Source organism: Cheilinus undulatus, linkage group 10 (assembly GCF_018320785.1).
Source record: "Cheilinus undulatus linkage group 10, ASM1832078v1, whole genome shotgun sequence".
Lineage (NCBI taxonomy): Eukaryota > Metazoa > Chordata > Actinopteri > Labriformes > Labridae > Cheilinus > Cheilinus undulatus.
The window spans coordinates 20,844,883-20,867,866 of record NC_054874.1 but is presented as its reverse complement, the minus strand read 5'-3'; the positions used below and the strand labels follow the sequence as shown (position 1 = coordinate 20,867,866).

The following is a 22,984-nucleotide window of genomic DNA, read 5'->3' as shown; positions in this document are numbered from 1 at the left end:
ACAATAAAGATTTAACGCAAACAGCTTCTGTGTATTTGTTTCCAAAGTTAGCTTGGGATGACTGCTTTGATTGGCATATGTATTTAACGGAGCAAATGGCTTCAGTAGATTATGACTTATAGTGTGTTTGAGTTGGCTGATGCTGCAAATGTGGTATAATGCACAAGTGCTGCTAGTTGTGAAGGACCACAAAAGGTGTTTCTATTGATAGAGACAGCCAATTTATGAGAAAACCGGTGCAGAGTCTATGTGGGTATACAGAGTATGCCATTTTGTCTCTGTAGATTATACTTAAAAATAGAGAAAATACCTCAAAAAGTACTTGAGTTTAAGAAGCTTGTTTACACATCTGTTTGTTGCAGTATTCTGAAAACCTTAAGATGAATTGATCAGTTATGCTATGAGGATAATATGTATACCTAAAGCTCAGGGAAATTTGGCTTAATTCATGCATATTCAAACACAATGCCATGTTTCATTTGTCAAAAGACAGACCCCTTCCCAGTGGTGTGTAGAATGGGTTAAACAGCTTGTGAGAAGCACTGGTCTGGAGGAAATAAAACTAACCTGAGGTAGATTTAGCTCTACTCAGATAACTACGTAATAAGAAATTGCCACTTAATTCTGCTGTAAATTATTTAAGCCAGTTTGCAGGAAGAATTAATATTATTCACAGATCTGTCTGACTTTCAAGATGTTGGTGGAGCACTACTGAATCTTAAAAACTGATTTCTAACCTGTGGGGGGCAGCATTACACGTGTTAAGTGTGCAGCCTGCCGGTAATCATTAGGAGAAGAAGAAGAAGACTTCCGGTATCAAATTGGCAAAAAATTTGAATCCTTCTCCATTCAACCTCTGATATTACTTCGGTCTTTATTTTTACATAACAACAGAAGCGTATACGGCAATCATATTTCCAGTAAGAAATACTTTAGGTGATATACTTCGTACATTACTTGTAGTTGGCTTAATGAAAACCAAAGGAAAACACTGGAGCTTTTCTAGAAGTTAGCTTTAATAAGTTGAAACGGAACGTTAATGTTAGCTAGCAGGTTGCTAATGATGACGCTAATGGTTTCTCCGTTTATGTAGTAGCGCGTGTTACTATGTTCCTATTTTTGTGTAATCTGAAGGTGTCTTCAATTATATCTTCATTAACCTACCCTTATACTCTGGGTTAACTACTAACTATTTTCTTTTAAATCTTAATGAAACGCTAGCGCTGGACTTTAAATGTTAAAAGACTTCTATGTTGTTGTTTGCAAACCTTTTACAGAGCCGAGGGAACCATGAATGATGATACCTGCACATTATTTCAAAAAGTCGCAAAAAAGATGGGATGGGCCGAAGAAGGACTTGAAACTGCAGGAAAAAGGGTTTGTTGAAAATATACCTCTCCTCTCACATAACTGTCTATTCACTTTACAAGTGTTTTCTGCCATTTTATTTACTTATACACAGTACTGTATTTTTGACTAACAAATTAAAGATCAGTTTTCAAGCACAAGTTAATCAGAGGCGCAGAAAATATCCAATTTATCTGCAAACATAATTAATACATATTTATTGACATATTTTTCTTCCGTGATTTTTGATACAATGGTTATTTTTTAACTGAGAAAGTCATGTGCATATAAGTCATAAAAGGAAACCCTTCTTAGTTGCACCCATGTAGGGGTGTAACCATATGAAAATTTCACATCACAGCTATTGTGACCAAAATTATCACGGTTATCATTATAATCGCGGTATTGTTGAAATGTGCTCAAAATGTTCAAAAAATACTTATACACACACACTGAAATCATTAAAAAAAACAAGTCGTTGCAGCAAAGTATGTGCCCTGAGCCAAACTTTTTACAACATCAGCATTAACACTGTTGTACAGGTTTGGGATTTCAGTCTTGGAAAAGAAATTTCGTGATGGACCTTTCTGATGTGGGACAGCAACCTTCATCAGCCTCAGGAAGCCAGGCCTCTTAATGATTTGGAATGGCATCATGTCCTTTGCAATAAAATGTGAGAGGGCAGTGAGGTCTTTAGCCAATTTGGAAGTAGGTGCATAAGCAGCCTGCCTTTGAAAGGCTTGCTGACAGCGGTCATACACAGCAGAAACACTTCGCTCTGTTGCTGTAGCTACGTGTCGTGTGCAGAGACCTGCAGAAACTACTCACGGATTTCACCCAGTAATGCGTTTTTACAGGTGTAATGTTAGGTAACACTTAAAACTTCAGTTTCCTTTATTGACGAAATACACAAACGTTTGACAGACAAACCATGACATTTTCTACTATTCCGAAGTCCCCATATTATGCATTCATCTACAAGTTAACTTACCTTGCACACTCAATATAGTAGTGGGTGGTGTTCACGGAGTTTTGCCCCCTTTCGCTGAGACTTTTTTCCTGCATTTTCTGCAGACAGGCCGGCCATCTTCAATTAGTTTCCCCTCAGGATCCTTCAGAAAGTCCAAATATGTCAGACTTCAGACTTTGTCCTTTTATTGGAGGGAACAATCCCCAGAGCAGTGTCCGTATTTGTACCTTTTGCCATGTTATCAAACTGTGCATGCGCGCCTACGTCTGAGAGAGCACTGCTGCTTCTCCAGGAATCCAGCAGTATCACCGTGAGTTTTTCAAAGTACGGTAATCAAACACGGTTTTAACGATAATCAAAATTTGAAACGATGTTTTGAATTTTACCATTCTTCATATTGATACCGGTAATCGTTACATCCCTACACCTATGCTTTGTTTTAGAGTTCCTAGTTTTAATTTTTAGTAACCATCTGTTTATTTCATTTTTTCTAGCTCATGAACACGATTGGCAAGACTCGTCATTGCGCCACAAGCAGTCATCGACCTGCGGATCCATCAGCCTCCTATGTCAAGCTTTCCTTTACTGACAGTGATGATGATCCTGAGAAAGAGAACCAGTTTTTCACGGGCAACAATTACAGAACCAAGGCTTTAGTGGAGTCTAGTGATGATGACTTTGACCAATGTGAGTGGTATTTTAATCTATAAACAATTTATATTAAGAAATGCCTGAAAAATATTCTCTTTAATTTGTTTCATTTTTTTTTTTATTTTTCAGTTATTGTTGGAAAAGCTACACCAAAAGCTAAACCTAGCTCAAAAACACCATTAAGTGCTGCAAAGAAAGAAAGGTATAAATGAAAAAACTCGTTCTTCTTTCTCTTAAACCTGCCATTTGTCTTAATTTTGTTTTGTTACTTTTAGTTTAAAGGTTCTTGTAGTAAGCTCAGATGATGATGATGGAAGTTTTGAGACATGTAAGTAGCTTTTTTCTGCTTAGTGTAATTGTTTGAACAAATGAAACTGTGTTATAAATGCATACAGTTTAATTAAGAATGAAACTTTTGGTGTAAAATAATCCCTTGTTTTTATTTTGCACACTTAAGTTTTGCAACGAGTGAAAACGCCTAATGTTAAGCTGAAGAAAAAATCAGAAAGTGGGAGTGAAGACAGGTGAGTTTTTAATTTGTATCTAAAAGCATCATAATCATATTAAAAACACTCATTTTACTGTAAATATATTCTTACTTCTGTTCTTTCTGAAGTCTCAAAAACTTTATAGTGGATGACTTGTCATCAGATGATGACTTTCTTGAGACAAAACCATCTGTTAAAGGTAACTTTATATTTCTCTATCATTCTGACTGTTTGGGCCAGATGAAATGAACACAATACTATTCATGTGTAATGGTGATGGTTTGTGTCCCCTGCTGTGCAGTGCCTAAGAAGAGCAATGCTCCAACTTCTCAGCATCCACTGAGAAAACCACTGTCTCAGTGTGACTCCCCCGTCTTTGTTAGCGACAGCGATGATGATGACAATATAGTGATTAAAAGCACATGGAGGACTCGCCACTCAAAACCAAAGCCATCACAGAAGACTTCGAAGACTGGTGCTTTGCCTTGTGACGAAGAGGACACTTCCCCATCAATGCCTTTGCTCCCCGTCCCTTCCCCTTTTTTACTCCCCCCTCACAGAACTCCAACTTCACTTGCTTCTCCAAAACGCACATTTTCAGCGCCTGCAAAGCTGGAGGAGTCAGAAAGTTCTGAGGAAGAGTTTACATCTCTGCTTGACAGGCTGAAAAGGAAAAACAAGCTTGGTAGCTCGTTGTCGCCTAAGAACACAGATGGTAAGAGTTTTATTCTGTTTTTAGCATTTCAACTGCCTATAGCTGTTACCACATTATATACAGTATGTGGTGGATAACTTTTTGTTTTAATGAGTTTAGAAAGAAGTAAGGAGCTCCCTGTGCCAGTTCCAGCTGCAAAGGGGCTCACAACGCCAGCCTCAAAGTCCATAAGTGAACCCCCTCTTCACATGAAGACACCAGGAAAATCCACCATAGTGAAGCCCACAGTCAGTCAGACAGAGCCCAGATCTGGCCCCACCAGCAGGTACCACTAACCAACAGTTTTTATGCACTACTTTGTGTGTTGGAAAACTTTTCAAAAGCAATTATTTATTTTGTTGATTTCCTATAACATCAATTGCTTAGTTTTTATGGACATTGTTTCCTATTGTTCTGTTGCTTAAAGGCTGTTACTGTGCAAGACTCCTGGGTGCTTTCTGCAGTCCTTATCAAACCCTGATGTCAATTATGGGCGCAATTTTAAGCAGAACAAAGAAGAACTCACCAGCAGGCTCTTCAAGCTGTACAACACCACTGTGTTTGACATGAAGGTAGTTAACACCCACTTTTTAAAGTAATATTATTTTGAGAATGTTATCTTTTTGAATTATTACACTTTTAACATGTTTTTGTTTGCGCAAATATTTGCTTTTCCACATCACGATGTCTAGCTCCCTATCAATATGTCAGTTACTTGGAATAAGAAGATGCGGAAAACAGCAGGTTACTGTATCACAGGGCAAGAGAGAGGTGGAGGGAGCCGCTATGCCCGCATCGAGCTGTCAGAAAAAGTCTGTGATTCTGCAGGTGAAACTTAAGTAAACTTTCTAAAGCAGAACATAAGTACATTATAACAAGTTTCATGCCTTGTATAAGTTTCCCCTGTTTACACAAAGATTCTTATGTTTCACAAAGATCGTCTCAGGGATACTCTGATTCATGAAATGTGTCACTCTGCCACCTGGCTGATAAATGGTGTACGGGATGGGCATGGAAACTTCTGGAAGCTGTATGCCCGCAAGGCCACATTGATGCATCCTGAGCTGCCCATGGTTACTCGCTGCCACAGTTATGAAATCAAATACAAATTCCAGTACCAGTGCACCCGCTGCAAAAACATGTATGTGCTTTCAGATCTTTACTGTCCATTAACAGATAGCATTCCTTATTGTTGATCTTCTAATTGTGTTTAAAGCTTGACCTTTGAAAGTTCATTCTTTATTTCACAGGATCGGACGACATTCCAAGTCCCTGGACACACAAAGGTTTGTGTGCGCCCTCTGCACAGGACAACTGGTTTTGCTGACCCCATCCAAACCACGGGCCCCCACGCCTTTTGCCAACTTTGTCAAAGAGAATTATGGGACTGCGCGTCAGGAGCTAGCAGGACAGAGTCATGCGGAGGTGATGCGAAAACTAAGTGCAGACTTTGCCTCCAAGACAAAACTCAGTCAGAGCTGAGAACTAGAGGCTCACAATAACCTACCATCATGAACTGAGCTGCACAATGAAAGGAAACATTACCCTACTCCATAATACCTCAAAATGTGTTTTTTTTCTTTCTGTATTTGTCAGTGTGACTAGTGACTGGAAAGTCTGAGCCTCAGCAAATTCCTGTTCCTCTGTGTGTGTGTTTAGTTTGTTTTAGTGTTTGTGTCTGAGGCTTTGCTGAGGAATGAAAGCTGTAATCCTTGGTACCCTTTATACTTGAGAAATTTTCATAGGGAATTTGCTTGTAACAAGAGAAAATGTATGATGAGATCTGCATATTTTTTTTATGTTTTGAAAGTTGGATTTGCTTGTCAGAACTGAATAAATAAAACTTGTGTCATTGTACCTAGTCTCATCTGCTAACTGATCTACAAAAATTAAACACCAAACTTAGTTTAAGTTTTTACTTGTTGACATTTCTTTCCACATAGATGTGGGATGTGACACACTGTCATGGTCAATATAAAACTCTTGTATACATCGAGCCGTCAGAATGAAGCTGTATTCTAACTTCTTATGTACAAAGGTAGGTCTTTGAGCATGCTTTCTCATTTGAGATCAGATGAAACTGACAGGTTGCTTAGTAGCTGCCTTTATGGGCAAATGCAATGAATATTTTTTTCTTTCCAGGAAAACGACTTCATCTAAGGAAGTTTAAAAGGAGCTCCATGTTTTCAATAACCGCCAAAGCAAACCAGAAAAGCCAGGATCATCATCATCAAATGCTTTGTTAAGATGGTAAGAATGTTTCTTAGCTCTACCTTCAATGCTGTGTTGTTTCTTTTTACTTGGTCATTACATCCTTTGATTCCATATATAATCTTTTTTTTCTTTCAGATAGCTTAGATGAGCCTGTGAGTGTGTGTGTGTGTAAATGAATGGTACATGCATGTTCTTGCCAAGTGGTTGGAGTTACGTTTTAGTCTTAGTAGTAGCACAAAACATACATAACTGTTATGGGTTAGAAAGTTTAGGATCTTAGAATGTAGTAGAGGGTCTTGAAAAGGTCTTAAAAATTATTCAATTTGATATCAGATTTTTTGTATATACCCTGGGGCTAGATCACTGAGTTAATGTTCCAAGGCAGCAGCCTCTTGATGAAAAGCAATTGCATTTCTGAGGGCAGTTTGAACATTTACAGGTCTGCAACAAAGGGTGTGGGTGGGTATAGGTGAAATTCAGGGACAAAAATTTGCTTTAAAAATGTAGAAAGAATTAAGTCAACTTTTTTCAATCAAATTTTAAAAACGGGGGCTGTCCAGCTGTAAATGTAAAAATAAAACATATATTACAAAATCTTAAGCTTGGATAATGGATGTGAAAGTCATTTAGAAGATGATGCTTGTTGGTTGAAAGAGGTTACGTAGGCTCTAAAATGCTAAAGATTGTGCTGAAATGATGTAGATGATGCTGAAAATGACAAATGTAGTGCTGTGAATCATATAGATGATGCTTAAAATTGGGAATACATTGATGAGATAGATAAAGATGAGGCTGAGTATAAAAGGCAGTGCTGAAAATAATGGAGATGATGCTAAACTTGAAGGGTATCATGCTGAAAATGATAAAGATACTCTTGAAAATGAGGAAAATGGGTCTGGAAATTATGATTTTGATGCTGGACATGAAGATGGAGCTGAAAATGATGCTTAAATAAAACCAAGTGGAAAGTGATGAAAACAGAGTTGAAAATGATAAAGATAGTGCTGATCATGATGATTATCCTTTTTTCAACCATGACCACGATTTAAATGATACAGATGAGGCCAGACATGAAGATAGTACTGAAAATTAAAAAGATACTGAAAATGAGACTGAAAAAGAGGATGCATGATGAGGATTTTGAGTAAATTGCTAGAGATTACTGGAAACGATGGCGTTGAAGAAGCTGAAAATGTATATTAGTTTTAACAATATGTTAAACCCGATTATATGGAGTTCTGATAAAGCTGTTCAAAGTTGAACAGAAGTGAGACTTCTAAGAAAAAGACAAGACTTAATGCTTCTGGATGTTTAATTTGTAAAACACTTAAAAGCTCTGAATAGCTACTCTTGAAATAAAGTCACTGCATATCATACAAAACATTCAGGGGAGAAGTTCAGCAGACAGATAAATAATTGGTGCAACAAGAAAAATACCCGATATTCTCTGCATACAGCAAGAGATAAGATAGTGGTACATTTTAGGCAGGCGTGCAGGGCAGAGAGGTTAGGCAGCTTCCCTGATTGTGATGATCGACCCTTTAAAGAGGCACTGGCACGGATCTACAGGTAGCACTGAGTATAGACAGCTCTCCCAAACCATCAGATTTAACATTTTCTCTGGAAAACGTGCATACAAGAGCCATCACATGGAGCTAACAAGGATAAAATGAACTACAAATGACTGGAAAGTAATGCAAACATTTTATCAATTAAAGCAATGGAATGTAGTTTGTCACTGTACTGACGCAGGCACTGAGTATTTCAACAACAAATTACCAACATTTTAATCATAAATATTAATGTATTCTTTACAAGTATGCAGCACTACCAACTAGAAAGAGTATTCATACTGCTTTTTGTCAAATGTAATGTAGATTATCTTGAAAATCAATAGAGGTTAATACACTTTTGACAATTTCCTTTCATGGAATTGTGTTAGACCTGAATATAAAATGAAAACATGGCACAACACAATAAGAAGAAAGGAAAATCTCGTAGATCAATGAGCAGCATCATATGTACTGTAAAACCACCACCAGCCCCCTTGACATGAAATTCCTTTTCATCAATACAGACAGGTTTTTTTCATAATACGTAGGAACTCCTGCTGGTTCACTTCTCCATCTCCATCCCGGTCTGCCTCATCAATCATTTCCTTCAGAACCAAAAAATGAGATGGCATTACAAGAAGAAGCTGTTTTTGATAGCATTAAGAAGCTTTTTTTCTGAATGATGTGCTCTACCTGCAGCTCTTCATCTGTGAGGTTCTCTCCCAGCTCTTTGGCTACTCTCTTCAGATTCTTGAACGAGATCCTGCCCGTCTCGTCGTCATCGAATAGGCGGAAAGCTTTCAGGATCTCCTCTTTGGAGTCCTTCTCAGCCTGGAATCAGAAGGGTGGGAGAACTATTAAGACAGCAGTAAAAATCAAAGGATGAGCCCCGTGAAGAAATCCCCAATTGTGCCCTTAATATTGGCCCCCACAAGTCAACCACACAAACAAAGGGCCTGGAAAATGCCAGCAATTTCCAGCCAACCACCCATCCCACCTGTCATTCTCTGAGGTTCACATTTCTTTCTTTATCCAGATTGACTCACATAAGCCATGCTCACATTATGTGCATGTATACTTCTTTTTAAACATAGTATAGATTGTCTTTCCACTCTATTAATCATAATAATTGGATGATTATTGAATATGGTGGTGCAATAAAGTAGATCGCTTTACTACTGGCTTTACCAGTTTTGCCATTTGGCAGAAACTAGGTTGTTGTCAAAACCAGTGAAATATACACACTGGGCACTTAATTCGGTATACCTAATACACTACTTGTTAATGCAGATATCTTGAATAAATACCAGCCAAACAATGCATTTAAGCTTGTAGACATGGTCAGAATAATCAGCTGAGGCTCTCACTGAGCATCTGAATGAGGAGGAAAGATGATTTGAGCAACTTTGATCATGCAATGGTTGTTGGTGTCTGAAGGCCTTGTCTGAGTATTTAACAAACTGCTGATGTGCTTGGATTTTCACATAAAACCTCTCTAGTGTTTACAGAGAATGGTTGGAAAAATAGAAAATGCCCAGTGAGCAGCAGTTCTCTCGCCAAAATGCCTTGTTGATGACAGGGGTCAGAGGAGAATGAGCAGGCTGGTTCGAACTGATACAAAGGCAACAATAAATTCAATAACCTGCTCGGGATTAGGGGTAAACCACATGAAAGCCTTGATCCATCCTGCCTTGTACTGATGGTTCTGGCTGCTGCTGTGGTGGTGTATGGAAATTTTCACATCACACTTTTTATCCCTTAGTACCAAGTGAGCATCGTTTAAACACCACAGCCTTCCTGAGTATCATTAATGACTGTGTTCACCCTTTTATGACCAAAGTGTGCCCATCCTCTGATGGCTAATTCCAACAAGATAATGTGCCATACAACAAAGCTCAAATCATCTCAAAGTGGTTCCACAGTCACAACGGCTAAATCCAAAAGAGCAGCAGTTCCCAACCTTTTTTACTTAGGGCCCCCCTACCTGTATCTGTAATTTTTGAGAGAAAAACTCAAAATTTACAAGTTTAAGGAGTCGTAAATCTTCGAGAAAAACACTTGAAATTTTCCACTTCAAAAGTCAGAAACGTACAAGAACTAAATTTCTGAGAATCCAAAATTACCCATTGTTTGAAAGAAAATCTGACCCAATGAAGCTGTTTTCCATGCATAAGTTCTTCAGTTTCTCTCAGTTTTGACTTTGCAATGTCATGACTTTAAAAACCTTTTTTTTGTTTCTGATGACAATATTTATGATTTTTTTAACCTGGAAAATTTTTTGTTTTTTCTTGTAAATTTAAGCCATACTGAACTTAGAAATCCTATTTCGTTTCTTGAAAACCTACTACTTTATAATCTCAAAAATTTTGATTTGCAAAAATTTCTCAAAGTTAATCCCTTCTTGGGATGCCCTGACCCCAGGTTGGAAACCAATGCAATAGAGCACCTTTGGGATACACTAGAATGGAAAATCTGCACAGTTGACCTGCAGCTGACAAATCTGTAGCAAACTATGTGATGCTATCATGTCAGTGTGGACCAAAACTCCAAAGGTGTGCTCCATTGCCTTGTTGAATCTATACCTCAGAATTAAGACAGTTATGAAAGTCTAAACAGCTCTGATTTTTTTTTCCTGGAATCGAGGCTGTAGAGTCAAACTAGTTATTTGAAATACATTGATGTTAAAGTTGCAAGCTGAATGGAATAAAGTTTATTTTTCAAATTTGATCTTTACCATTTTCTGTGTCATGACAGTGAGGAAGTCAGCAAAGGATATTTTCCCTGTGCTGTCCTTATCCACTTCACCAATCATCTTCTTTATCTCCTCTTTCTTCGGTTCAAACCCCAGCGCTCTCATTGCAACCTGGAGCAGAGAAGGAAAAAGTAAAGAGTAAAACACATGCATACCTTAAATATCGGTCTCCCTTTTATTTCACACATGTTGATTTTGATCAGTGTTTAATCACTTTACCTTGAGCTCTTTGACATCAATGAATCCAGATCCATCAGTGTCAAACAGCTCAAAGGCCTCCCTGATCTCTTGCTTCTGCTCCTCGGTCAGCTCAGGTTTGGGGGTTGTCTTCTTGCGGGGTGGTGGTACAGGACCCTGAAGGGACGGTCTCTTTGCACTGGTCGCCTGGATGACGCACAGAAGGAGGAAATATAAGACTCCTTATAGCTGTAGGATTAAACAGCCACTGTCTTTATTATTACAACAGAATCTGTCAGGAAAATCCAGTCCTATTATTACAAAGAGCATCTTCCATGTTTAAAGAATCGTGTAAATACCACATATGGTTCAAGTGTTAAACAATCTGAGACTTCACTCACCATCAGTTGTATATTTGATTGACAAAAAACGTCAGATTTATGGGGCAATTCCTGTTTTCCTCTGGCGGTGATGCCTCCCTATCATTAAGGGAGGAGGAGAGAAAACGACCTGCACTTCACATCAGCTGCTCGCACAAACCATTAACGTACACAGACTTTATACAAGATAGTCTCTTATCCTTCCGCCTCGTTTATTTTAGCTCTGAAACCTCTGAAATGTGCGAAAAAAACGGACGTTTTTACCTAACAGTACATTCACAGGTTTGTCTTCTTAGCAGGTTGTGTCATGGAGTCTGCTAGTTTGATTTGTTCACCCAGTGTGCCCTTAGACAAGCCGGTGGTTCATAGACCGTTGAGAAAATGGAGGAGGTTCATATCGGCACACATGGGAGAACGAAACAAACGCACCAGTCGGGCAACTCGTTGATTGGATGCTGTGAATCATGGGACATAAGACACGATCATTAAAGAAGGAGCTGTCGTGACAGATAAAACCAAGACTCCTGACATAAAGACACGGAAATAGAAAACGCTCCAGATCAAGAAACCTTTGTTAAATTAACACAACAGATTAAAATGTTTTCTGCGATTGAAGCTCCTCTGTTCAGAGTAGCGCTGTACGCCCTCTAGTGCCATAAATGCGTCCTACAATACTTTAAATATAAATTGTATTATTATTATATTGAGTGTTTTTGGTTGCCATAAACATTGCATATCTGTGCAGTCAACAAACTGGCTCATATCAATGCTTCAATTGTCAAGCTAATTCAAAGTTCAAGTAAATTTGTCGTGCAGACAGGTGTTTCAGTGGTCCAAAGATATAAACAACAAATAATAGCAACACTAAAGTTCAGGGTACAACCATACACAATAAAATAACCAAATACAGATGAAGACGAAATTGTTAGCCCCCTATGAAAAATATCACTTTAAAAAAAGTATTTAACAAGTGATTTTTCACACATTTTTTTCCAAACATCCCAATTTTATCTTGGATGCCTAGATTACTTCACTTTTCACACAGAAAAATAAATATTTCACAAAAACTTCCAGAGTCAGAATTATTACCCAACTCCTATGCTAATAGTCAATTGTGTCTCCTTTGTTGCTGAATTACAGCCTGCAGTCATTTGTTGTAGTTTTCAACAAGTCCCAGACACATCTCATGAGGAATCCCCTCCATTCTCCTTCAGCAAGTCTCTCAAGCTCCTCCAGATTTGATGGTCCCCTGACATGAACTTTGGTTGTCAGTTCATCCCACAGATATTTACTGTTATTCAACTCAAGGCTTCATTCAAGGAGGGCTTTGTGCAGGTCAGTCAGTAACATTGACTTTGGTCTTCTTGAGGTAGTTCTTCACCAGGAGCCACTAATGTTTTGGGTTTTTGTTGTGTTGGAAGACAAAGCAACAACCCAGTTTTGCTGCTGACTGCTTCTTTCATAATCCTCACATATCCTTCTTTCATGATTCCCTTTTCACCAAAGTTCTCAATTCCAGACACACTGAAGTATCCCCAAAGCATAATACTCCACCATGTTTCCCTGTAGGGATGGTGTTCTTTGGGTTACTTGCCTCACGCTTCTTTTTTGAACATAAACACTATGGCCACAGAGCTCTAGTTTGGTCTCATCTGACCAAAGGACAGGCTTCCAGTATGAATAATCTTTCTCCAGGTTGTTCTTAGCATACTCTAGTATGGCTTGAATGTGTCTTTTCTGCAGAAGTTGAGTTTTTCTTAGTCTGTAAACTTTCAGTCCATGCCAATGCAAGGCGCTATTGTCTTCTTTGAGACTCTAAGTCCTGACTTGGCTAAGTCATCCACAAACATCTTGACAATTTTTCTGGGGTCATAATACACATCTCTCCAAAGTTTTTTTTTTTTCAACGGTTACTGAAATCTTTCTCTTCCTAACTCTGCCCGGCTTGCTCTGTACTGTGTTGCCCTCTGAGTTTCTTGATTACAGCCTACTTCACACTCCAGTCCTTAACACTTGGAAACAATGTGATAACTTTGTGTATCCCTCTCCAACATTGTGAGCATTAACAATTCTTTTTCTCAAGTCTAAACTGATTTAACTGTTTTTGCCATGATGTGTTTTTTTTTCCAGTGACAGCTCCAGTACTTGCTAATGTTTGTGTACTGTGTAAACTGGAAGATAACCCCCAGTTTAAACTGGATATAAGCTTAGAGTATTACAAAGTTAAAGCACGTCATTGCCATTGACGGGAGTAATAATAAATAATAATTTTGACCCTGGTAAGTTTTGATTTTTGTGAAATGATTTTGTTTCTGTGTGCAAAGTAAAACAATAAGCATCAAAAATAAAACTAGGGAGTTTCGAAAAGCTGTGTTAAAATTTATTTGCTCTGTTTAAAAGCAATTGTGAAATACTTTTTTTAAAGTGCAATTTTCGTAGGCTGGGGGTGGGGGGTAATTATTCTGCCCTCATCAAGGCCTATATTTTGACTACTTTTCTACAAAGTGTGTGTCGTGTTTCTGTTGCTTTTTCTTCTCACCATGGTAGCTTTTCCTTTAACACTATCTCCCTAATGCAGCAGAACACGTTACTTTCTTTTGACTTAAAAAAAACTATTGAATTTCATTACTTTTGAAATTTAAACAGATGAAATTCTTTTTTTCGTCCTCCAGATTTTATTTTTTGTTACATCATCTTCTTATTAGTTCTTCGACCTGTATAAAACGAAACAATCTGACAGTAAAGGAAAACTCTTGCTCCATAAAAATCCAAGTTTCAGTAGCATGACATCATAGCTTTGACTCCGGCTGTTTTCTTCTGGCCGACACAATTGGCTGGCACATTTAAGGAGGCGGCGTCTCTTCGCCAGGAGGCGGATGAAACCCCATTACCTTCACCAATTGGCTAAAACTATGGCGTTCTTTGACGTAGCTTTCACGTCATTGGCTGTCCCCTAGCGTCATCTTCCCGTTCAGCTTTGGCTTGGCCAATCACAGAACCTTTCTCGTCAGCTCACCGGTGGTTCGTACGCGGTTTAGTTTTACCAACTGACTACAGGTAAACAGTGCTGCATTTATTACTTCGTCGGCTAATGCTTTGACTTACTGATGCAAACGTTTTGTATAATTTACATTACATAGTTTATATCTTTGAGGAAGACGTTTTCACCAAAGTGCTTGTGTCTCTTTCTAATAGTTTGTCCAACCTGTTTGTCACTTTACACTCATTATGGCCACGCGAGTCCGCCCGGTGAGTTCATATGTTTCTGTGGTGCATTTAACGTGAAACTTTCATGCTGCCCAATTTTTCGAAGTGTTTTGGCAAATGAATGTGTTCCTGTCATACAGAGTAGTAAACGGTGTGCAGTCATCGGAGGGTCAGGTTTCCTGGGCAGACACCTGGTGGAGAAGCTTCTGGAGCGAGGTTGCTCTGTGTCCGTGTTTGACATACGTCAGAGCTACGAGCTGCCAGGGGTCTCCTTCCACCAGGGAGACCTCTGCGACAAACAGGTGAGACTTGTCTCTGGACCAGGGGCTCGAGAACAGGAGCGGTTTAGTAATGTGGAGACACAAGAGACCAACGAGAACATTCACCATGTAGCTCAAAGCAGTCACAGCTTGAGAATAAATATGTTGAGGCATCTTTCAGAAAACATTGAAAGCCAACAGTACTGGCTCATCATCTTTTAGAAGAGCACCATAAGTGAAACTTGCCACATATTTAACCTGTGTCTAGGACATGTGTCACTTGCAAAGAGAAACAAATGCATGCACAATTTGTGTGATACCCCTTCTTCTGCCACAAATAAAACATTTTAAATAACCACAATGCCATTTTACTATACAGCAATCCACCAAGTCATTGTTTTGATATGTCTATAGGGATCCACCTAGCTATAGTTTGCTTGATATGAAGACATTTAGGTTTTTCAGAGGCTTGGACCTTGCTATTGAGGCCAGGGCTCCTCCTCACTGACCTTTTTGGCAAATGGAAACCAATATAGCTTTTAATGCCCTCGTTGATACTTATTTTAATTCAAAATACACAGCTTGATATTGAAATTAATTTTGGATGTAATCCTGCTCACCTTTGCAGCATGGTAACACCACCTGCAACTGGCAGTCAGACTTTCATAACAAATTCTGAACACTCTTGAATTCTTTAAGACTTGGCCCAACATCTTTTCAAACCCACTTTGTAGTAGCTGTGTTCAATTTTCTATGATATGTTGTTCATACAAGTTTATTTTACAGTGTTCCTGCAGATCCCTGAAAAGTCCTGAATACTCTTAAAATGCACTTTTAAAAATTAAGGCCATAAAAGGTCTGTAAAGTCAGATTTTTATCAGAAAGAGGCCTTACATTTTAGAAGACACATAGACTAAGATGTGTGTGTGTAAGACAGGTGTTGCATGAATATTCTCCCTAATTCAGGAAATTCAGTGTTGGATGTTCAAAATTTCCTTGGAGAGTACTCCAGTCTTCTCTCTGATTTTCTCTGATTCACTGTGATTTAATAAACTCTGTGCTGTTGTAAAACCCTAGTCTAGATCTATAACATCTGGGCTGCCGAGTTACCCTCTAAAATCCTTGCAGCCCATCCTTATTTTGACAGGTCTTCTCTAACAAAAAGTATTATCCTGCATTTTAATAGTTAAATTGTCCAGAACTAGCCTAGCACACCTTCAAAAATGTGTTATAATAAATCAACATATTGATAGAATAGAGGAATTAAATGTGCCTAAAATCATCATATTTCAGCATTTATGAACAAAAAATAAATATTTTACCCTATATAAAATTTAAAATTTTGTAATCAAAAAATTCAGTCCTGATCTGGTGTACCAAGCAACTAATCTCTTCAATTATTGACCATTAACCGTGCAAAAAGTGGTATTAATTTTTCTCAGTTCAAATCTTAAAAATGTCTCCATGTCTTTATTTTGATTTTTTAAGCATGCAGGAACCCTGACTTTGCTGCATGTATTGAGTGGATACTGTACACAGTTTTCTTATTTTCATATTTCCTTATTTATTTTTTTTCCTTGAAGGGATACACTGGAATATTTTCTTCCCCTAAGTTATCCTTACGAAAATGGCAAAACATTTAGCACATCTTTCAATCTAGCATGCCAGTTCACTACCGCCCACCATGACCTCACTGGTAAACATAAACTAGAATCCTTACCTTTCCGATTATGTCAACAAAAAGGAAGAAGCATAATAAAGTAGAATTAATGAAAGAGTTGTATTAGATCATATGAGATGTAATCTTACAGCCTAAAACCACATAATCAAAATTTTTGATAAGGTAAAATACTGTAATGTTAACCAATTACAGACGGTGACATTAATGCCTTAATAAAGTATTATCAGTCATTGAAAGGACTTAATTTAAACTCTGTAGTAACAGTTATTTGAGCTGTGAAGGAAAATCGTCGAATGGTTATTTTTTTATAGACATGAAGTCGGATGGCTTGTCGTCTGCTCTCAAACATCTTAGACCTGCTTTTATGAAATATTATCAGCCTGGACCAGTGACTCTTCTGATGCATCCGCTTAGCTTTAAGCTGTCCATCACGTTCTGCCCCAGGCTCTGCTGCCAGCTTTGAAGGATGTGTCCTTGGTCTTCCACTGTGCCTCCCCAGCCCCTGCCAGTGATGACCGTGGGCTGTTTGAGAGGGTCAATATTCAGGGCACACGCATCGTCATTCAGGCCTGCATCGAGGCTGGAGTTCAGGTGAGGCAGTCAGGGGAAGAGGGACAGGGTTCTTTTGTTAATTTATGGCTACAATATCCCATTAAAATAGTTTATGTGCCCGACGTTGTCAGAAATTGGTCCTGACGAGTAGTGCCAGTGTGGTGTTTGAAGGGACTGACATTAAGAACGGGAGAGAGGATCTGCCATACGCCACGAAGCCCATCGACTATTACACAGAGACCAAGATTGAGCAAGAGAAGGTAGGAGTATGATGTATTCAAGTTTCTTCATTTTCAGTGTTACTTAGAAATAAGACCCCTTTTAATATCTCTGTTGAGCATTTATATTCACCTGGTACTTTCCTTAAACCTAAGTCAGCTTAACATTAAGCTTAGCTGTAATTCTGAGGTACCATGTGCCTTTGCCTGTGACATGCCGTGATGAGGGTTTGGGTTTTTTTTAAATGGAACCAGTCTCTAATTTAATGTCACCAGCATCAGCAGCACTAGTTGGCATGTCTTGTCTGGACTCCCTCTATCACTTGTCCTCCACACATCAGCCATGCCTTCAAGGGAGAAAAGAGAGAAAACAATGAGAGCTCTTTCTGTCAGAATTTCTGTCCTGTGATACCCAGACTAAAATATTTTCTTTTCCTCGTGTTTCAGCTGGTCCTTGAGGCCTGTGACAAAGAGAAAGGTTTCCTCACAGTTGCAATCCGGCCTCATGGCATCTTTGGCCCTCGGGACCCACAGCTGGTTCCTATCCTGGTGGACACAGCTCGCAGGGGGAAAATGAAGTTCATCATTGGGTGAGCCACAGGGGGTTACAGACTGATTTATTTCAGTGATGCCTATTTCACTTTTTACTGAAATAAATATTATAAATTACCCTTGTCTCAGCACTGCCCACTGCTAATTAATTAATAAAGACAAAGTCTGACTAAGACAACTGCAGAAAAGGGAAACTAACTGAAGTGCTTTAGAAAAATTAATGATTTGCTCCCCTAAGCTTTAAATTTTTATATTTTAAGTGGGTTCTTCACAGGAGATGATGGTCAGTGTGGCCCCTTTAAGGAGAGACTGGCATGAGCATGGAAGTGAGGATATTTGGCTGTGCACATACTAAAGCTGTAAAACAACATTGGGCTAGATGTATGCTGCATTAGCAGCTAGATTTACCGGCCCAGCCTAAGACAGGCTTGGCGTGGCCCTTAGCCCAAAGCCAGGTTGGGCCAGGTTCCCTGCCTGTCCCTTAGGGCTCAGGCTGGGTGGAGCTTGAGTATGGTCAGTGTCCTGTCAGTCATAGCAAAATTGTTAAACAATTTGTACACATAATAATTATTTTTACATTGGATTTTTAAATTTTGTCTGTTTTCTTTGCATTAACTTCAGAACAACTTCCCTCGGTGCAGACCCACTGCTTAAACTCTACACTCTAAGTGGCTTCTTAACTTAACATTACACCACTGTTTTCTTTGAACATATGATTTTATCATGAGAATGAAAAGCTGTTAAAAAGTGGCGCTGCTAGTGTGCTCCACTCCCTGACCACACTGAAATAGTGCAGTGAAGGGTGTATGAGGGAGCCAATGTGTAATTACACATGGGAAGAGGGAAAAAAAGCAAATATTTTAATTAATCATCTGCTCTGATGCAACTTGGTTTATTAATGGAGTGAAGAGCAGTGTAGACTGTAGTCAGACTGATGTCCTCCAAATAGCTGTGCATGTTCAGTGTATAGGGATGTCTGCACGCCTGCTCCTCACCCTCACTGCTCTATTATCATAAATAAACAGGCAAATTTGGTAATGCATGCTTTTGTGTTGCACTCATTAAGAACTCATCTGAGTAAATTTCTGTCTTCAAAACATCTCAGAATTGTAGCCACATTATTAAAAAGTACCGTTTTTGAATCAAACTGAGGCCCATAAATCCAGTTAATGGGACAAACCATTGGGGCTACTAGAGAATGGACTGAGGTAGGATGGGCTGCAATTTTGGGCTGCTCTAAGTTCTACGCAGCGTTGAAAAAATCACACGGTTTCATTTTTCTGCTACTTAGTAATGTTTTTATAGCACTACTTCGTCATACCATGTATGTGTTCCTGTGCCTGGAGCAGACTTCATTTAATTCAGTCCTTGTTTCCACTAGTGATGGGACCAATCTGGTAGATTTCACCTTTGTTGAGAATGTGGTTCATGGGCACATCCTAGCAGCTGAACGCCTCAGACCGGACTCCCCAATTTGTGGAAGGGTAAGTGAGAATGAAATCAAATTCAACACTGACTAAACGTTTTGGTGATATAAAGGTTCTGTCTGTTTAATTTTGTATGAACAGTGGTCTATATCAGTGTCACAAGTTTTGGTTTTGACCACTTAATTTCATGTTTGTATTATTTGAATCTTTTATCATTTGCAGCCCTACCACATTACAAATGACGAGCCAGTCAGATTCTGGGACTTCATGTCAGAGGTGTTGGTTGGTCTCGGATATGCTGCTCCCCGTTACCACCTCCCCTACTATCTTGTGTATGGAATAGCCCTGCTACTCTGGCTGCTCGCTCTGATCCTGCGACCTTTAGTGTCCTTCAAACCCACTTTTACACCCATGAGAGTGGCCCTGGCTGGAACCCACCACTACTATAGCTGTGACTGCGCCAAGCAAGATCTGGGCTACCAACCAGTAGTCAGTCTGAAGGAAGGGATCGCACGCACAGTGGAGAGCTACCCCCATCTCAGACAGGGGGCTTGACTGGAGGCAAAGACTGTGGGCATCAGTGCAGGATGATCATGTCAAACTGAATGGACAATTTGAAATGAGGGAACAAATGACTTTACTGAATCGCCACATTGTATTTTGTTTTTGTGCCTTTTCAACAGTTATGCACTTTTTTAACCAGCAGATGGCAGCATGCCATATTTCTTTACGTCAACACACTACAGTCCGTTAATGTAGAGGATGTTAAGCACTTGGTGAAAGTACTGAAATATTCTGATCTGACTCTGTGAAAACTACAAACATGTACAAATATTTCTCTACCATTCTTGTGTGTTTAATCTATGTGCTGCACACCTTAATGCAATCTGCAAAGAAAGGCTATTCTGCGCTTTTTTTTTAACATACCACCGGCAGATCTACTTCCATAAACTCATTGGTTTAAATCTCTTTTACTCATATGGGGTGCAGCATCCATGTTTCTTAATTTAATTGAGAAGCTTCCAGCGAGTGGAAGTAGCAGTCAAAGGCAGAATATTTTTCCCATGGTACAGAGCAGGGGTCATCAACCAAATTCGTACAAGGGCAAGATTTTGATTTGGCAGACGCTGTGGGGGCCAGTCTTTCAAATGAACCAAATTAAACAAGTATCTTGATCTAATTAACATATTGTGTTGGTATTTGAATTTCCTTCAATTTCTAGGCATAAACAATGGCATAAGGCCCTACCCTCCTATAGCACAGCAAGCCACAAGGAAGTGTTTGAAATTTAGCTCTGTCCTGATTGGTGAGACACATATGCAGGAAATGGCTACTTTCTTTTAAATCTCAGGCAGAGAGAACTGCACCCCCCTAGAAGCCTGAAATGGCAGGTTAACAAAAACAAAACAAAAAACAGGACTTGGCTGATAAGTATGTGTTTATCAGTATCATAACTACTAATAATGGCTGTCAGGGGGGAAGGGGGTTCTGTAGAAATGGGTCAAACATCAGTCATTCCTGATTGAACTGTGTCAATATTGATCATTTTTGGGGTTGATATAATAGCTGTATGGACATAAAGCCAAAGATGCCCTTAAATTATAGGCTGAATTTAATCATCTTATTTATAGCCCATGGGCCACTGGTTGATGATCACTGGTAGAGTACAATTTTGGCAAGTCTGGCCACTAGACTATGCTTACTGTACATGGGAACTGTTTTTGGTGGCTAAAACTGACCCGTCCTATTCTGACCACTTACTGTATATTCATGTAGACAACATGTTTCTGTCTCATTCTGTTTTGGAAGAGTAAAGCCAAAATACCCTCATATCATCGACAAAGCTGTTGATCGTCACGTTACATCTGCTCTTTTTTTTTTTCATCAAATAACTGATTAAAATAACACTCGTGGACACTTGGACATTAATCATGAGAAAAATTTGCTGAACATGCATTTAAACTTTGTGTGGCCCATGTCCCAGATGTAAACATGAAGGAGGGTTTTATTTTCCTTCCTATACTGCAGCCATTCAGCAGAGTGTGCTGTAAATGTTTATTTCTTCACTCCCAGGTGGCTTTTTTTTTTTTTTTTTTTTTTTTGACGAACAATCAATTCATCTGTTGTTTATCATAAAGTAATGGTTTACTTGTAATTCGTTCCTTAGTAACTAGGCCATACATTTCCATGAATTATTTAGTGGGGAAAAACTGGCATTGATGGGAGAGATCAAATGAGACACAAAAGAGGAACCAAGTACTTAAACATTAGTTAAATTATCAATAACATTGTAAGAAACAAATGAACAAATGAGAGGTTAACCAAGACGTGACTCTTAGGTAATGAGGAAAACCTGTAATGGTTGCTAAGGAACCAATGAGGAATGAATAAACAGCCAACTACTCAAAGCATGGTATGCATTTGTACTAGTTTGTCAAACCACTAAAATACTATTCAAGGCATGTCATTCAGATACAGAATGGGATGGGCAGTACACCAAAGAATCACATTACGTCTGTTTCCACTTTTCCATTTGTCATTCTGTCATTGTTTCTTTCTACATCTCCCTCTCCCTTTAACCTCATCACAGTTTCAGCAGATGGCTGTTCAACACAAGTCTGGTTCTGCTTAAGGTTTCTGCGTCTTAAAGACAGTTTTTCCTCACATCTGGGACTTTAGTTCAAGGAAGCCCAGTTCTATGCTCATGGTGGTTTATTGTTTAGTCCTTTCAGCCTGTATAATAATAAAAATAATAACAGAAATAAAAATTTGATAAAATGGAGAATTTAATTTTTTTTCATCAAGGGACAGTTTGAATTAACATTGATCATTCATACATGGAAAGAAAAAAACTAAGGGAGTTGCTATATTCCATTTGTAGTCATCATAAATAAACACCCACACTGCAAAGACTGGAGGTGGAAAACGGTGGAAAACGGATATGACTATTGTACTCAGGTTTCTCTGGTTGAAATTTACTTAAGAAAAAGCAAAGTACTGATCTTTAAATCTACTCAAGTAAAAGTAAAAAGTATTCAATTTAAAGTTTACTTTAAGTACTGTGAAGCTTCTGAGGAGTTTTAAAAAAAAAATATGATCTTCCCTTATTAGAACAACAAGAGAACAGATCTCAAACCAGGTTGTTCAGGTTAAGTCAAACCTCTATAATAAAGTAAAATACACAGCAAATTAAAACTCAGAGAGTTATTTTACACTTTAGAAATGTCTATATTCCACATTACACATAGTTTAAATACATTTTTGAAAGTGTTAAATATTTTACAATATGACACGGCTGTAGTAACTCTTAAAAATCTGTGGTAGGGTAATGCATACTGATAAAGAATATGCTCTATGCAACCTTAACCTCCAATTTCCACATAAAGCGACCACGCCACAATCTGCTGGCAAATCATACTGCGGAGCAAATCGTTCCCTCTCTAATCTATCAGAGCATTTCCACAGCCGGCGCGCCAGACCGGCAGCGGCGCCTTCCTGGAGCGCCACTTCGCTCCACTTTGTTCAAGATACGCTGCAGGTCTATTTTCAGTGCCAGCCGCTGCCAAAATCACGTCAATACCCATCGATCAGAAAGCACCAAAAAGGAAGTCACAAGTGTAGAATTTCCGGTTCTTTTAAAATACAACACAGCGCACAGACTCTGGGTCACAAATCATCACTTGAAACATTACGTCTCATCCTGCAGTGAGAGCAAAGGGTCCCCGAGAGGTCAGTGGGTCACAGAGCTATAACAGCACCACTGACAAGGAAAAGTTAACTTTTGAGGACATTCAGTCAAAGAATTTTACATAAAACCACAGATCCTTCAAGCAAATTAACCTTTTAACTTCCTAATGTACT

General features: G+C 38.8%; 3 protein-coding genes across 5 annotated transcripts; 2 read left to right on the top strand and 1 right to left on the bottom strand.

Moving 5' to 3' along the window:
* The first annotated feature begins 803 nt into the window (after nucleotides 1-803).
* Nucleotides 804-6,007, top strand: gcna (germ cell nuclear acidic peptidase). 2 transcript variants are annotated; one of them, XM_041797046.1, is made up of 13 exons: nucleotides 804-920; nucleotides 1,278-1,377; nucleotides 2,812-3,004; nucleotides 3,098-3,170; nucleotides 3,244-3,296; nucleotides 3,426-3,492; nucleotides 3,585-3,655; nucleotides 3,758-4,171; nucleotides 4,271-4,436; nucleotides 4,578-4,722; nucleotides 4,843-4,978; nucleotides 5,087-5,291; nucleotides 5,401-6,007. In XM_041797046.1, exons 2-13 carry the CDS (start codon nucleotides 1,291-1,293, stop codon nucleotides 5,630-5,632), a joined length of 1,842 nt encoding a protein of 613 aa, XP_041652980.1. In that variant the 5' UTR covers nucleotides 804-920; nucleotides 1,278-1,290; the 3' UTR covers nucleotides 5,633-6,007. The 2 variants fall into 2 exon arrangements, with proteins under 2 accessions (XP_041652980.1, XP_041652981.1); XM_041797047.1 differs by having other exon boundaries at nucleotides 820-936.
* Nucleotides 6,008-7,707: 1,700 nt separating this feature from the next.
* Nucleotides 7,708-11,553, bottom strand: cetn2 (centrin, EF-hand protein, 2). 2 transcript variants are annotated; one of them, XM_041797666.1, is made up of 6 exons: nucleotides 11,491-11,553; nucleotides 11,248-11,325; nucleotides 10,889-11,053; nucleotides 10,652-10,780; nucleotides 8,611-8,748; nucleotides 7,708-8,522 (listed from the first exon to the last, which is right to left on the bottom strand). In XM_041797666.1, the coding sequence occupies exons 2-6, from the start codon at nucleotides 11,248-11,250 to the stop codon at nucleotides 8,433-8,435; spliced, it is 525 nt and encodes a 174-aa protein (XP_041653600.1). In that variant the 5' UTR covers nucleotides 11,251-11,325; nucleotides 11,491-11,553; the 3' UTR covers nucleotides 7,708-8,432. The 2 variants fall into 2 exon arrangements, with proteins under 2 accessions (XP_041653600.1, XP_041653599.1); XM_041797665.1 differs by having other exon boundaries at nucleotides 11,248-11,533.
* A 2,660-nt stretch (nucleotides 11,554-14,213) lies between these two features.
* On the top strand, nucleotides 14,214-21,046 carry nsdhl (NAD(P) dependent steroid dehydrogenase-like). Its single transcript, XM_041796969.1, has 8 exons — nucleotides 14,214-14,283; nucleotides 14,422-14,475; nucleotides 14,574-14,735; nucleotides 16,819-16,965; nucleotides 17,058-17,186; nucleotides 17,592-17,734; nucleotides 19,078-19,180; nucleotides 19,346-21,046. The coding sequence occupies exons 2-8, from the start codon at nucleotides 14,455-14,457 to the stop codon at nucleotides 19,676-19,678; spliced, it is 1,038 nt and encodes a 345-aa protein (XP_041652903.1). The 5' UTR covers nucleotides 14,214-14,283; nucleotides 14,422-14,454; the 3' UTR covers nucleotides 19,679-21,046.
* The last annotated feature ends 1,938 nt before the right edge of the window (nucleotides 21,047-22,984 follow it).